The sequence below is a fragment of the Tenrec ecaudatus genome, chromosome 6 (assembly GCF_050624435.1).
Source record: "Tenrec ecaudatus isolate mTenEca1 chromosome 6, mTenEca1.hap1, whole genome shotgun sequence".
NCBI classification, from domain to species: Eukaryota; Metazoa; Chordata; class Mammalia; order Afrosoricida; family Tenrecidae; genus Tenrec; species Tenrec ecaudatus.
Genome location: NC_134535.1, coordinates 47,976,930 through 47,991,346, shown reverse-complemented (window position 1 = coordinate 47,991,346; position 14,417 = coordinate 47,976,930). Strand labels below are relative to the sequence as shown.

The 14,417-nt window shown below is 38.5% G+C and overlaps 1 protein-coding gene across 7 annotated transcripts in view; it reads right to left on the bottom strand.

Annotated features, from left to right (window-relative positions):
- PPFIA2 (PPFI scaffold protein A2) overlaps positions 1 to 14,417 on the bottom strand; it is a 490,478-nt gene that overhangs the window by 34,116 nt on the left and 441,945 nt on the right. For all 7 annotated transcript variants that reach the window (XM_075552747.1, XM_075552748.1, XM_075552744.1 and 4 more), the window contains 2 exons: positions 6,347 to 6,428; positions 454 to 654 (listed from right to left, as the gene is read on the bottom strand). In XM_075552747.1, coding sequence (XP_075408862.1) covers positions 454 to 654; positions 6,347 to 6,428 — 283 coding nt within the window. The remainder of the gene's footprint in view (positions 1 to 453; positions 655 to 6,346; positions 6,429 to 14,417) is intronic.

Here is a 14,417-nt window from a genome sequence, read left to right as displayed (position 1 = left end):
TAATTTTATAATATGGAGAGAGATTTAAAAAGTGAGGTAACCATGGAATCTCCAGAAAATACTGATGTATACATTTAACGTCCATAGATACTACTGAATTACTTTTTTCTGGTTAGTGTTGTTTACAACAACATCCATAAAAAATAGAGTGAGACGAAGGATTTTCAACGTTGGAGAAAGATGTACTAAACTTGAGGCTAGAAACTTCCCCCAGATTCTTACTTCTGGTTTTCTATTTTAAAGAACTGCATCATTATGAAGAAGGCAGCCTTCAAGTGTGATTGGAAGCACATCTCACTGCATAAAAACCCATTAAAAGTAGCAGCTAGGTTAAATTTCTAAGTCATTCATGTTGGCATTGAGACGTGTGCTCTGCCCCTCTGTGGATGGCCCCGGCTTCTCTCTGCGGATGGCCAGGTGCCACCAGAGGACCAGAAGCAGAAAGGGACTCACTGTTCGGGACGTGGGAGGCGCTGAAGGGCTTGTCAGGGAAACCATCTCTTGGATAGCAAGTCGGAGCTTCAGGCGATGCAGCGGGTTGCTGATTCCGATTTCTCGCTGTATCTCCGTATCTGATAAAGCAGACATGATGGCCCCGCTCTTCACGTTGGCCCGGCAGGCGGCCACGTACCAAGCAGGCATTCCTAACCAGAGCTGTGAGGGGCGAAACATGCAGTTGATTACGATGTGACATTTTAGTGTCTATCAGAGTCAAGAACTCATTTGAACTATCTTGTATGCGTGACCACATCCAATGCCCATAACCCGAGTAACTGCCATTATTAGTTCAATCAGAGGAAATAGATGAACCAATACACTAAGAAAGTTGTTTTGAATTATCACTCAGGAAATCGTGTAACCAAGACTTTATTCCAGGCATCTGACGCCAGTCTATTTTAACAACCACATTATATCTCGAGGGATAAAAGTAAAAGCACAGTATTTAAACCCCTTGTGTCTAAGGCCCTAAAGAATAACCGCCACTTGCACTTGGTAAAGAACTCGATCAAAGCTGCGTGAGGGATTTGTACTTCATAAATGTCCTTTGGAATTCTTAATATTGGAATTTTTTTCATAGAAAGAGATAGCTCGACTGCTTTCCAGCCATGTGGTTTTGGCCAAGGCATGTATACATAGCTAGCACTCTTTTCCCACCTTTCTCTCCTACCTCCATCATTTAATAAGTATGTGGATAAATTTATGTGCTATCTATGAAAATAGATTTTGGAGTATCGAGTCAATATAATGGAAAAGGCTAAAGTTATAAGCATGGGGGCAAGTTCCTGGCATACAGATGATAGAAATAACCCCTTTTTGTATGAATGAGTGAGTTACTTAAACATTCAACAACTTTTTATTTAAAAATAAATGCCAACTCCTGAGTGTTCTAAATGTTTTTCATTTATTTAGCAATTATTTATTAGCAGTTACATTGTATCAATGTCAGAGAAAACAAATCAGATACAAAGCTATTCTCTCACAGAAACCATATTTTTACTGTGAATAATTTTCCAGTGATTTAGGTAATAGTAGAAGGAAGGAGGGCCATTATCTGATCCTTTCTGAATCCAACATATTGAGTTGAATAATCACTGCAATCTAGTTGACATCAACTCATACATAGGTGCCTAACGACATCCTTTTTTCCCTTTAAGACACAAGTGAATTCATCCACCTCTTCACTCATGAATCCAAGCATCTGTCCATCCTGTAATGATACACTGCAGCTTTCATAAAAAGAAATTAACTTAATGTACAATCCTAGAAGAGCTAGATTAGTAGAACTGACAGAACCACTTCTATGATTCAATTTATCCAATGGAAATCTTCCATGTGCAGAGAGACACAGTGAAGTATCATATGAGCCTATCCATAGAGGAACCTTATAAGTGACCTCAAAATGGACTGAAGAATTATGAGAATACAATTTTAAAACGTTTGAATGCATTATAAATTAGGAATACAGATTTTCTTTCCATGTATATGTGAGGCTCTGATCAGCAGGGCAGGGAGTGAGTGTGACACTGGGTGAATGGGAACTTGTGTTCATTATGCAGCGGCCTGTGAAATGCAAGCACCTAACGAAGGAAGAGGTTCCCTTCTTCTTTACCTGTAAGGAGCATGCAAGCGGTTTGAAAGCGAGGAGTTTAATTCTTGGGTTTTAAATGTCCAACATGCTGGTGTTTGTTTTCTATTTCCTGGAATGACCACATTGAGCAGAGGAGACGAACATAAGAATGAACAAGAGGGTGAGAATGAGAGAAAGAAGGACAACTCTGAAGGGAGTGAAATGCAATGCCAGCAGTCAGAACGCCGGGGTTCTCATCCGGGAGTCCAGGTGGCACATTAGCACCATCAACTTAGTGGTTGGAACTCACCAGCCTCTTCCCAGATTATCTGCTCCTGGAAGGGGTTACAGGCTTGGAAATATCAAGGATCAGTTCTACTGTCCTATAGGTCTTCTATGAATTGGAATTGACTTAATGGGGTGGATTGTTGAATTTTAATTCATCCCTTTCATTGGTGTCATAAAATATCTGTAAACCCCAGTCTCATTTTTGTTTCCATTTTAAAAGAGAAGGAAGTAAGCTTGGTTATTTATAAGATATTGTGTGAGGGAGTTTCGAAAATGCTCCCCTACAATGATCTCTACCCCTAGTATGCACACCCTTGTGTGCGCCTCTGTCTTTGAGTTTAGGCTGGACCTATTGTCTCATTTGTAAAGAGTGTAAAGTGGAAAATTACAAAGTAGTGGGCTGTCCCGTCCCAATCTTGGGAGTCGACTGTACTTGTCCTCTCCCCTGCTCTCAGCCCTTTAAGATCTTACTCAGAAGAAAGCAAGGTGCCACACTGAGAGTTGAATTTCAATGGGGCCCTGATGTTTCTGGCGAGTGGCTGCGGAGTAAGTGAATTTGCACTAGCACCACATGAGCAGTGGATGCTGCCAAAATGGACCCTTGGGAGGACTGCAGCCCCAGGGAAGATTCAGTTCAGTGCTCAGAGAGGCCCCGAGAGAAAGCCATCGCTCTGCCTGGCCCGATTCCTGGCACACAGAAACTGTGGGTTAATAATGTTAGCGGCGTATAACTATGTTTTGTGTTAATTGTTAACAAGATACAGATAATTAATGTAGACTTTCTTTAAATTGAAAAATTCCACTGTATTGGATTGCAAGGATGGTGCAGGACTGGGCAGTGTTTTGTTCTGTTGTGCATAGGGTTGTTATGGGTTGGAACTGAGTCAATGGCCCCTAAAAATAACAACAACAGCGACAATTTGTTTCTGTAGCAGAGAAATGAAACTAAAAGCCCAATCATCCTGCAAGTGTGATCTGGGTTGTGCCTGGGATAGGAGCAAGCAGGGGGATATAAGAAGAGTGTACCAGTGCACAGTTTCCACTTTCATCCAGCATGGAATTGACTTTACCGTGACAAGCAGGATTAGATAAGAAGGAAGGTAGAATGCGACTTCTTAGTTTATGAACACAAACTATAATAACAAATCATCTAAATGGCGCCCACCCCCTTCTTTACTAAGTTATTGGGATTCCCTCATCGCTCTAAAGCTGTCAATACATTGACCTTCCTCAGCCTTTAAGGAGTATTTTACAGGAACAAATGGTCTGTAAAGCAGCAGCCTCACTTCCATGCACACATCCTTCTCCACAGTCTGTGCACGCAAGTAAGTGATGCTCTCTTTCACGGTATAACCCTGCTCACTCATCTGGTTTATTCTATAAAACAATTTGAGTCACATTAGGAAGAACATCATGAGAAATCCCTGTGTGCTCAGGATAGATTTAATTAGCACAAACTTCATTGCCTGTCAGTTCCTAGCACCTTAATGTCAGTGATTCTGTTTTCCTGTAAGAGGGAATTGTTCATTACTTGCCAAAATTCCAGCAAACTATGTGTCAAATTGCAGGTCATATTATCAGTGTGAAAAATGAACAAAGAACTGCTGTCATTTTTTTAAAGATGTGTATTCTTTTCTTTTAGCTTTTAAATTTTTCAATTGAGTGAAGGTTTACAGATCTTTTTAAAATTCAATAATACATATTTTATTTCATGTAATTAACTGCAATCTTCACAATGTAACATCACTACGCCTATTTCCTCCTTGTCTTTCCTATTTCCATTCTTTATTTATTCTTAACCCTGATGAACTTTGCTTTTGGGTAAATACAACCCAATTGATCTCAAAAGTTTGATTGTTCTAAAGTATGCATAATATCCTAGTGTTATTGATCCTCTTATTGACTCTCTATTGTTTATCTCAACTTGAGCTTTTGGGTGAGTGTAATTCAAGACCTACATGGCCATAGTCTAGGGGTTTCACTAGTCTCTATCCAATCAGGAAGCTGGGTATTTTTAAAATGATTTTATGTTTTACACATGTGTTTCTCCCACTCTATCCAGGACCTTCTGATGTGATTCCTTTCAGGTTAGTTAGGAGTGACGACCAGGGACCATCTAGTTTTTCTGGCCACAGGGTCATGGAAATGGATGCTCATGTAGTTTATTGGACTAATTGTTGTCATGTATTTCTGATTATTTTTTTCACTCTTCTTACTCCAGGCAGGACTAGAACTATGGAGAACTACAGTTGTACCTTAGATAGTTGCTCATGGGTGTTTACAATCCTAATTGCTACTCACTGAAGTTCACTGTAGAGCACTTTCTTTGATAACTACGTTATGCCAATTAACAATGGTGTCCCACAAGATTATGGTCCTGAATCAGGGTCTCTTGTCACATTGCAAGGTATATATAATTAAGCATTTTAAAAACTTCAATAATTTTAAAGACATGCTTGGAAGAACTACAACTCTCAATACTAATATGGTAAAAATTCCTGACTTATGAGAGAATAAAAATAAGGCAAGGTAATATAAGAAAAGAGCATAGAATGTTTATATTTATTTATAGATGGATGGATGGATGGATGGATAATTATAGGAATGGATGCTAAATATAGAGAGATTTAGATTTACAACCAAAATGAGTTTTAATAGTTTTCATTATTGATTATTTAGTTCTAGACATGCTATGATAATGGAGGTAATTGATTCACCTAAAAATGTTTAAGACAACAGGTTCAAATCCCTTCTGTCATACGAGAACATACTATCTTCTTGGTGCTGACATTGGCCTAGCCACACTCATAGCCAGGGACTCGGGGTTTTTGAGATCATAGATCTTTATGGGAGCAGAAAGGCTCATCTTCCCATCCCGTGATATTTTCTACACACTGCTGCCATCCGCATAGAGAAGTAAATGGAAGGGCAGTGGATAGGACTGAGAAGCGGCAAAAGAGGCCCTTTGGGGTCAAATATGCATGTCCCTCTGCTGCCCTTCAGCCTCCTCAGGTCCTATTTCATTCTCCCGTAGAACTACATTGAGCACGTACAAAATGCTCAGTGTGAGGTTTTATCAACAGAACATTCAGTTTGGACACAGAATGCGAAAGAACGATAAGCCCTCAGTTTTCTCTTGCTTTATTCCAAGTGCCGAAGCTGGTGGGCGTCGCTGCGTCAGCAACAGCATCTCTATGGACATTCCAGTGGTAGTGGCGTCTTCTGACTCACAGTAACTCTGAAGGACACGGTACAACTTCCTCTGTGGTTTTCTGAGTCTGTCAGTGTTTATGGGAGTAGAAAGCCTAATCTTTCTCCTGTGGAGAGGGTGGTGAATCTGAACTCCTGACCTTGTGACTTGTCATCCAAAGCACAACTCACTGTGCCACCAATGCTCGACAAGTCAGAATTGACTCTGTGAGAGTGAGTGAATCTCTTTTCTGGGTAACACAGAAATGCTGCCTAAGGCATTAACTCTTCTCTAGAGACTGCTGACTAAAAGCGGCCCCAGCTCACGGACTGGAATCGATGTGCTATTCCGTCAAACTGGGACTCAGAGATGGTTTCTCCTCCTTCTTTAGTTGTGCAGAAACCAGGACTTAAAGAAATTTCTTCTTGACCCACTGAGCACTTCCTTTATTTTTTGTTTTCTTCTCACAAGAAGAGTCAGAGCACCATCCCGATGATGTGTGGAGGGCCCCACTGTTCTTGCTGGGTGCCGTGGGGTTGGTCGGGGCTCACAGAGACCTTACAGACAACAGAATGGTCCACCACCCAGGCCTGCACCTTCCCCACCATGGGTGTGATGTCTCCGCCCACTGTGGCAGCCACCGCATCCACCCCTCTCGAGAATCAATAGATAAATTGACTAGTCCTGTTAGATGCCTTTCTAAGAAAACTGTGCCATGAAGGACCCATCCCTGTTCCTAAAAATTATTAGATGAATTGTGGCAGATTTAAGAGGTCTCTAGTTAGTAAAATCTGTCTTACCTCTAGCCAGGCCACTACAGTGGGCCCATCCCACTGGGCAAAAGGCAATCCCTTTCTCCGGGCTTCTTCTAGAAGTTCATGCCTGAAGTATATAGTACAGATTATTAGTCAAGCAATATGAAAAATATGGCTGTGATTATCACCTTTAAGACAATATTAAAAAGAAATAATCCTTTGTATAGCCTTGATGAGATAATACAGAATAAGAGAATTCCTTTTTCCTCGAGCAATGTAAGCAAATCACCCATTGATTTTATTAGGTATAAAACATTGACATCTGATAATAATTTTCCCCAACATTTATTCACTAAAACTCAAATATTAACTGCTAATGAACTAAAAAACCAAATTGCATTATCTGCAAATATCTTTGCCCTTTAACAAGAATACTCATATGCACACTCAAGCATACATTACAGAACCTAAATATGGATTCCTCCATCTGTCCTGCTGTCCTCCCTCACTATTTCAGTGGTAGGAAAATTACCTATATAAAGAAGCCAAAGATAAATACGGTAATTTTATCCCAGTCTAGTGATGTGCTTGATTTTAGAAAGTTCTCTAGGCCTGGAGGAATATTTTAGGGGTTAGTTTTTTTTTCTAAACTATAAGAAGATAGATTCACATCACTGAAAGCTATGCAAGGTATGAAATTCAATACATACACCCAATCTCCCCTGTTTTCCTTAGGCTGGGTTAAAATGAAATGCCCCGAAGCCACAGCGCAAAATGTCCCTTGAGAACTTCATAATGAACGCATTTTGATTTCATTGTTCAAATTACCAAGCCCTTTGAACATTCTAAAAACTAGTGTGAGATAGTTTGTCTTTGTGATAGCACGCATGTACTTTAATGGAAACTGGACATACTTGGCACAGTTACACTGAAAAAGAGTCTGTTTTTGGTATACAGTGATTTTAAACACAAATGATAAAGAGATAGTGTAGTCATTACTTTATTTTGAATATGTACCTTTAATAGTTAGGATACTTTTATTAATATCATCTATCAAAACATACATTTTATTAATATCTATCAACATGTATACATTTTATTAGTATCATCTATCAACAGTTATCATCTATGAATTAATTAAGCATCATTTATGAATTAGCAACTAATTATTTGTTTATCATGATTCACTATGCTAATACATCAAAATATCCAGTTCCAAAATCCATATTTGTAACACGAGGCCTTTCTGCATTTGTGATCGTGAATTTACCCACAGGAAATGTGGTTCACAAACGTGCTAAGGAGGGTGGAAAGAACACTCACTCTTAGCAGCTGAAGATACTCATGAATAAACAGCTATTTAATTTGAAGAAATAGAATGCGAAATATTAACCATTCCACACACAAGCCCTCCAGCACCAGGGAAGGAGATTCATGGCACTGGTGTCCTGGAGCTAACTGGGAAACTGAAGAAGCTTCCCCACCTGGATTGCTGCACCAACAGCTAATCCTCTGTGGTTCCCAAAGCAACCCCTCCTGGGAATGCAGTCTTGAATAGCCTAATCTCCCTGTGACAGCTATAATGTTTAGAAATATGTTGAAGGATTAACCAACCAACCACCTTTTGAGGATCTTTTTGTGAGCTTAGGTTTATGCTTGATGTAAAAATTAGACTCAGCTACATGGACTCAGCTTTTACAGGAGCTTTCTGATTAAATATACAAAGGAAGCACATGAAATATTTATAAACACAATACAAGACAAAAAGAGCTGCTTTAAACTGCAGATGGCCACTCTTACAGCATGAGGATGCCAGGAAAGGGGATAATAACAGCAACAAAAATTGGCGGTGTCCCTGTGGGAACACATCTGGCTCTGAAGGGCAGGTTAAAGAGAGGGGAAAGGCATTCCCAGTAGGATTAGCATGGCGAGCGGAAACAGAGGCAGGCCTGAACATGCTCTATGCACAGGTATTTCACATGCCTTTGCCGAGCCTAGAGGAGTGCAATGCTGTAGTCAATACTGAAGGGAAACACCTCCGGCGGTATAATGGATCAGTGGCATTAGCAAGAAAAGAAACACATACATGCTAACAAATGATTTCTGTCTCATTTAGTAAAAACAAAACACACAAATATAATACTCAAGGAGACATGCATTAAACCTCTTGAAAGCACAAGTGAATGATATGAGTTGTAGCAAAGGTACAACTTCAAAATAGTTTTCTAAAAAAAAATTGTACCACACAAACTAGAGGGAGACTGATAAAACCGAAAGCAGATCACTTCTTTGCTACAGTGGTTAGAACTCACCAGCCTGTCCTGGTCCCTGTCTCCTTTCTTCCTGCTCCTATGTGTCAGAGACACCGGTCTCCATGCAGTTCCATAGAAATATACCTGGTTTCTTTCTGTTGCAGAACTTTCTGCAGTCTCTGTCTGGAACGTTCTTTGCCTACATCTTCAATGGGCTTTCTCCCGCACCTACTTTAAATCTTCACTCTCACATTAGCTTCTCTATGAATGTCTTCTGCCCCATTTCCTCAATAAGATCAGCCCCAGAAGAGATATTCAGATAATGGTTGTGATTATTGAAAACTAACTCATGTTAATATGGAAGTACTTTTCATTTCAGAAAATTTTATCTATTTCTTATTGTTATCAAAAGCCCTGATCTGTCTCTAAGTTACAGTTATTTCCAGATTTCCCTCTTATCTCTATTGCTGGCCACATTGGATGCCCCCTTTTTTATACACTGCACTCTTTCGTTTCTGTTCTATTATGTATACTTTCCTTCTGGAATGATATTTCCTCAGTTTTTCCCATTGAACGTCAACTTTCCCTGGAATGCCACCATTCATTTTATATATAAGACTCTGTGCTAGCCAGCCCTTTGTAGGTGCACAAGTCTTATCTCCTGCACCCTGATGACACGAACCACTTATCATTTGTGTTCTCTTATAACTTCTATTATACTAGATACCGGGGAGTTTATGTAGTGATTTTTGAATCAATGACAGGCCGAAACAGCTGCAAATTATCACTCAAATATGAAAACTCTTAAATAAAATACTCAAGTGGAGTTAAGAATCTTTGAATTTGGAAGCCACTATGTGACTGTTTCCTTGAAGTTCTTCTTCTGTAATTACCTGCTTTCCTAATACCATAATTACAATTTTTTTAGAGAATACATGTATGTATTGTCATCATTTCTTCATTTTTTGTATCAGGGAAATGATGAGAATCAATTAAATCATAGTTGTAGTAGGAGTATGTTCAATTATTTAGTATATATTCTTTTTCAGAAATAGCGAACTGCCTAGCAATTATTTTGGAAGGATAAGATTTGATTCAGTAGAAGTGTCTGCATGAGAAACTCTGAAAATGACATGCCTCAATTCCTCAGAGAAGACTCAGCTCGGGGGGTAGCGATGTGTCCTGCCCGTACTCTCGCCGGTAGAGAAGAATCACTACTGTCAGTGAAAGGAGATTGTATTCTGAGACCACTGAGCTTCGGATGCTATTTCGGTACTGAACATTTGTCATGGAAGCACTTAACTACCATGAGCCACCATTCTCTCTGTCACTTGGGCTGGTCAATTCAGTCACCTTCCATTCAGAGCCTGTCAATTTCACCTTTATTATTGCTCTTCCGTTTTCCATAGGTTCTATTACTCAGTGCCACCACATTTTTTCTCTCTCAACTTTTTAATTGGCTCTTCTTTTCGGTCTTCAAAAATACTGCCACCAAAAGTCAATCTGCCTGAGAGGAATCTTCATAGCAGAACAAGTAAGAGAGCGGTCATTAAAGTCAAACTCCCCACTTGGACTTGCTGTGCCACCTTGGAAGCAGCCATGAACCTTGGTGTGTCTCAGTTTTCTCACTTGTAAAGTAAGGTGACCTTACATACTTACCAAGAGAATAAAATGAGAAACTGTGTGAAGTGTGACTACAATAGTGCCTAGCACAATATAAATGATCCATAAGTCTGAACTTTGATTCTTAGTCTCGTTTTCAACTAAAAACCATCTAACAGTTCTTCAGACACCTAAAGTATAATCCTTAACCTGGATTATAAAATCTCTCATTTATAGTTATTCTCTTACTTCTAAGCAGAGTTAAAAGCATATTTCTTCCAAATTTATATATTTCTAATTTCACCCTTGCTAGTGATATTTTCAGAGATGGTAAGATATTTTCCTTCTTCAATCACCAAAATTTTACTATTGCCTTAAAGCTAGGTCCTCTCTTCTTTAAAAAAACTTCATTAATGATCCCAGTGTGTTTTTTTTCCTTTAAAATCTGGAAGTTTACAATGTCAAGCTCACACATATTGCTAACTAGATACCACCATATATGCACCATATATGCCTCATCTCACACAAGAGAGAAGACTAGAGAGAAGAAGTTTGTTCTTCCATTGTACCCTACATTAAAAGACTAATTTGCAATTATTGCTATAGTTTAATTTACAAATATTTCAATGATGGTAACCACTGAAGATCCTTGATTACAGATTAGCGTTTAAACTGGCTACATATTTCTTATCATCCAACTGTTTATCACATTTTTAAAAGGAAATAAAAACGGTGCTTAGCAGTTACCCAGGAGGCTGTAGAAAGAGAAAAAAGTACCCTTTCAAATACTCATAAAATAGTTTATAATTTGAATGAGTATTACACAGACCTAGGTTCAAAGCGCCATCTTTTGTAGCAGATGTCAATGGGCTCCAGAATCTCTCTCACTGGGTACATCCTCCTGGACACGCTGGCAGGAGCCCTGGTGCCTGGCGCTGCTAACCACACTGCCAGAGAGGAGAGCCCACCAACTGTCCTGCAGGAGGAAGATCCTGCTCTCGGCTCCAGCCAAGATTTAAAGCCCCGGAGATCCAATGTGGCAATTCTATTTTTTCTTAGAGGGTTATGACTAGGTGAACTTGACGAGAGGGCAGTGAGTTTGGTTGTTTTTTTCCCTACATCCTGAAGCTCTAGCGGTGTAGTGTATTACATTTTGGGCTGCTCATGGAAAATCAACAGTTCAAATCTACTAACTGTTCTGTGGGAGAAAGATGAGGCTTTAAAGCTTGACAGCCTCAGAAACCCAAAACTAATAGCGTATCTTTCAGTCAGAATAGAATCGATGGCAGTAAGTCCCTGCATACTTATTCCAACTTGCCTAAAGACCTTTCTAAAAATAATCTTTTTGTAAATGCTCACTTGTTTAAAACTCTCTTCAGTGTCTTCAAAATAAATGTCAAGCAACTTAGCATGACCAAAAAGTCCCCTGGGGATCTGAACTTTGGTTGCTTCTCCAGTTACTTCTGCTTAATTAGTACAGAAATAGTTGCTATTTCCCAAATACCTCCTCCTATTGTAGCCCCCAGTGACTTTGTGTATATATGTATACAGATACATACATACATACATATATATATATATATAATTCTTCCAGGGAAATCCTTATTTATATCAGACTCATCATAACCTTATCCTCATTGTTAGAACTCATGCGTTGACCTTTCTGGTCATCCTTACAAGAAATCTAGAGAGTAGAAATAAATATTTTCTACATGAATATGAAACTTGTATATACTTCAGTTAATACTTTTATTACATCTCTCATTTAATCATTATAATTCTATTTAATTTTATTGAAATACATCACATAGCATTTTAATCCCCTAAATGGTATAATAGATATTTATCTACTGTGCTCCATTCTTCATTTGAAACATTTTATGTCCTTATGAAATTCAAACTAATGGCTTAGATGAACAATGGCTATAAATGCTAATAAATTTGGGTTTGGATCACAAATAATAACAGTTCTCGCACATTAAACGCGTACTATGAGTGAGCCGCTATTCTAGAGGTCTATATACCCGTGCCCTCTGTATCCATCCTCTGGTTATTTTTCCTGGGTGCGGTCGAGCAGATTCCGACCCACACTGCTCCTACAGGGCTGAGTGAAACCAGCTCCTAAGCTTTCCTGAGCCGCGATCTCTACAGGGACCGTCTCTCCGCCATCATTGGCTGGGATGATTGAACAAGAAACCATTTAGTTAGCAGCTGACTCATTTATGTTTCAATTCTCTAGATTTTCAAATAATTGCTGTAGTTTAATTCACAAAGATATCATTGGTGGTAACCGATAACATACACATTGGTGTGAATGATAGTTACGTTTCGAGTCAGCTTGGCTAGGGGAGGAGCCTCCGTAGTTTGGCGGCTAAGACTTAGCAATTCTTTATGACATGACCTAATACAATGTAATCAACTCCATAAAAGGATCTGCAGTGAGGAGCCAAATGTCATGAGAAGATTAGGGTCAGATGCACCCCTTATTAGGTTACAGCTCTGATACATCTGACAAGAAGTTTTCTTGGGGTGTGGCCTATTTCCTATATAGAAAAAAAAAAACACTTGCTTCCCTTTTGATAGGTCTGGCTCTTACAACTCTGGTTCTTTGTACTTGAGCCAATGGCTTGGCATATTGTGTGTCAATCATAGGGGCAATCATTGGTTTCCAGCTGACCTGCTATTTGACCTGTCAACCTTGGGTTCATTCATCTCTCCTGTTACAGACCTCACGGGTTGACTTCGGGTTCATCTGTCTCTGCAGTCACTAGCATGTGGTGACTTGGACAAGAAACCACTCACCTCCATACTTGTGAGAGCCATTTTCTTGACAGAAATTTCTCTCTTTGTATATACGCATGTGTGTAAGTGTCTTTATGATATATGATAAATAGCACACATTAGTGGTTTTGTCTCTCTAGAGAACCTGGTCCAACATAATTCCCGTTCTACTGATGAAGACTTTGAAGTGTTGTATTCTAGACTTATGTTTAGAATTCTTTCTCTGGAAATTAGACAGATTCTGGGAGAGTTTCCACATGATAGGCCTCCATAAATGATTTTGGAATCATAGGCCAAGGGAGTACCAGAGCCCCAAAGTGCACCCATATAACCTGGCCGCTGTGCTGCGTCTCCTGATTCTCCTGCTGTTTTCAAGCTCATTAACCTCTCTGAAATTGTTCTCATGACTGTAAAATAATAAAGTTATCCCCCACTTCATTGTAAATATTAAATTTAATATTACTTTTCCCCCCCTCCCTCTTTTTGTTTTTTTCTCTTGTTAATTTATCATTAGAAGTGGGATGTGTTTCTTTGACCACTTAGCTAATGTATACATAGTCGTATAGATATGCACACACATATTTACATATATATGTGTATATATATATATATATATATTGTCCCTCTCTCTGACACATTATGATTCTCGACACTATAAGAACACAGAAGTCCCACTTTTCTTTTTCTTGTTATTCCCTACTAGAATCAAGCTCTACATTACATCAGATGAAAGAAATTCCTTTATTTAACTGAACTAGAAATCCTGAGTTAGTTGTTGTAGTTTGTTTCAATTTAGTTGATTTTCTATATATATAAAATGCAAAATAAATTATATGGTTGAAAATGGACCTTTAAATCTAATTTATTTACTGTAGTATCACAAGTATTTAATTACTGATAAACCAAAGAAATAAGATTGTAGCTTGTTAAACAAAACTAAGAGTAAACTAAAAATCACAATAATTGAACAATTAATTCTCTTTGTTACTAGTGGAGCACAAAGAATAAATCATCTTTGTAAGATACTCACAGGAAATGAATATAGACCAAACTATTACGAATTGCAAATTGTTTCATTAAAATTGACTATTCCAAAGGGCCAGCATAATATAATCTCTTTAATTTTGAGCCAGACAATGGACTACCACTCCAACATGCAAAATTTATACTTATTGATCAATTCGATGATAATAAAAGTTCAAACACTTGAGAAAATACAATACTGTTTAGCAAATGTGAAAAAATTATTCTGCCTTCATCTTTATTTAACATAGCCAGGTCAAAAGAGGTAACTTAATTAACATAATTATTCCATGTAAAAATATGTCACTAATTCCAATCACTTTTCTCAGAACATTGATTATCTAAATATAAGCTTTAAGCTCCATAATGTTAAATTTTAAGATTCAAACTGACAAGGTTGATTTGATTTTGCCTTCTTAAAAATAATCTGTTGCTGCATATATTTCCATACAGTGAGT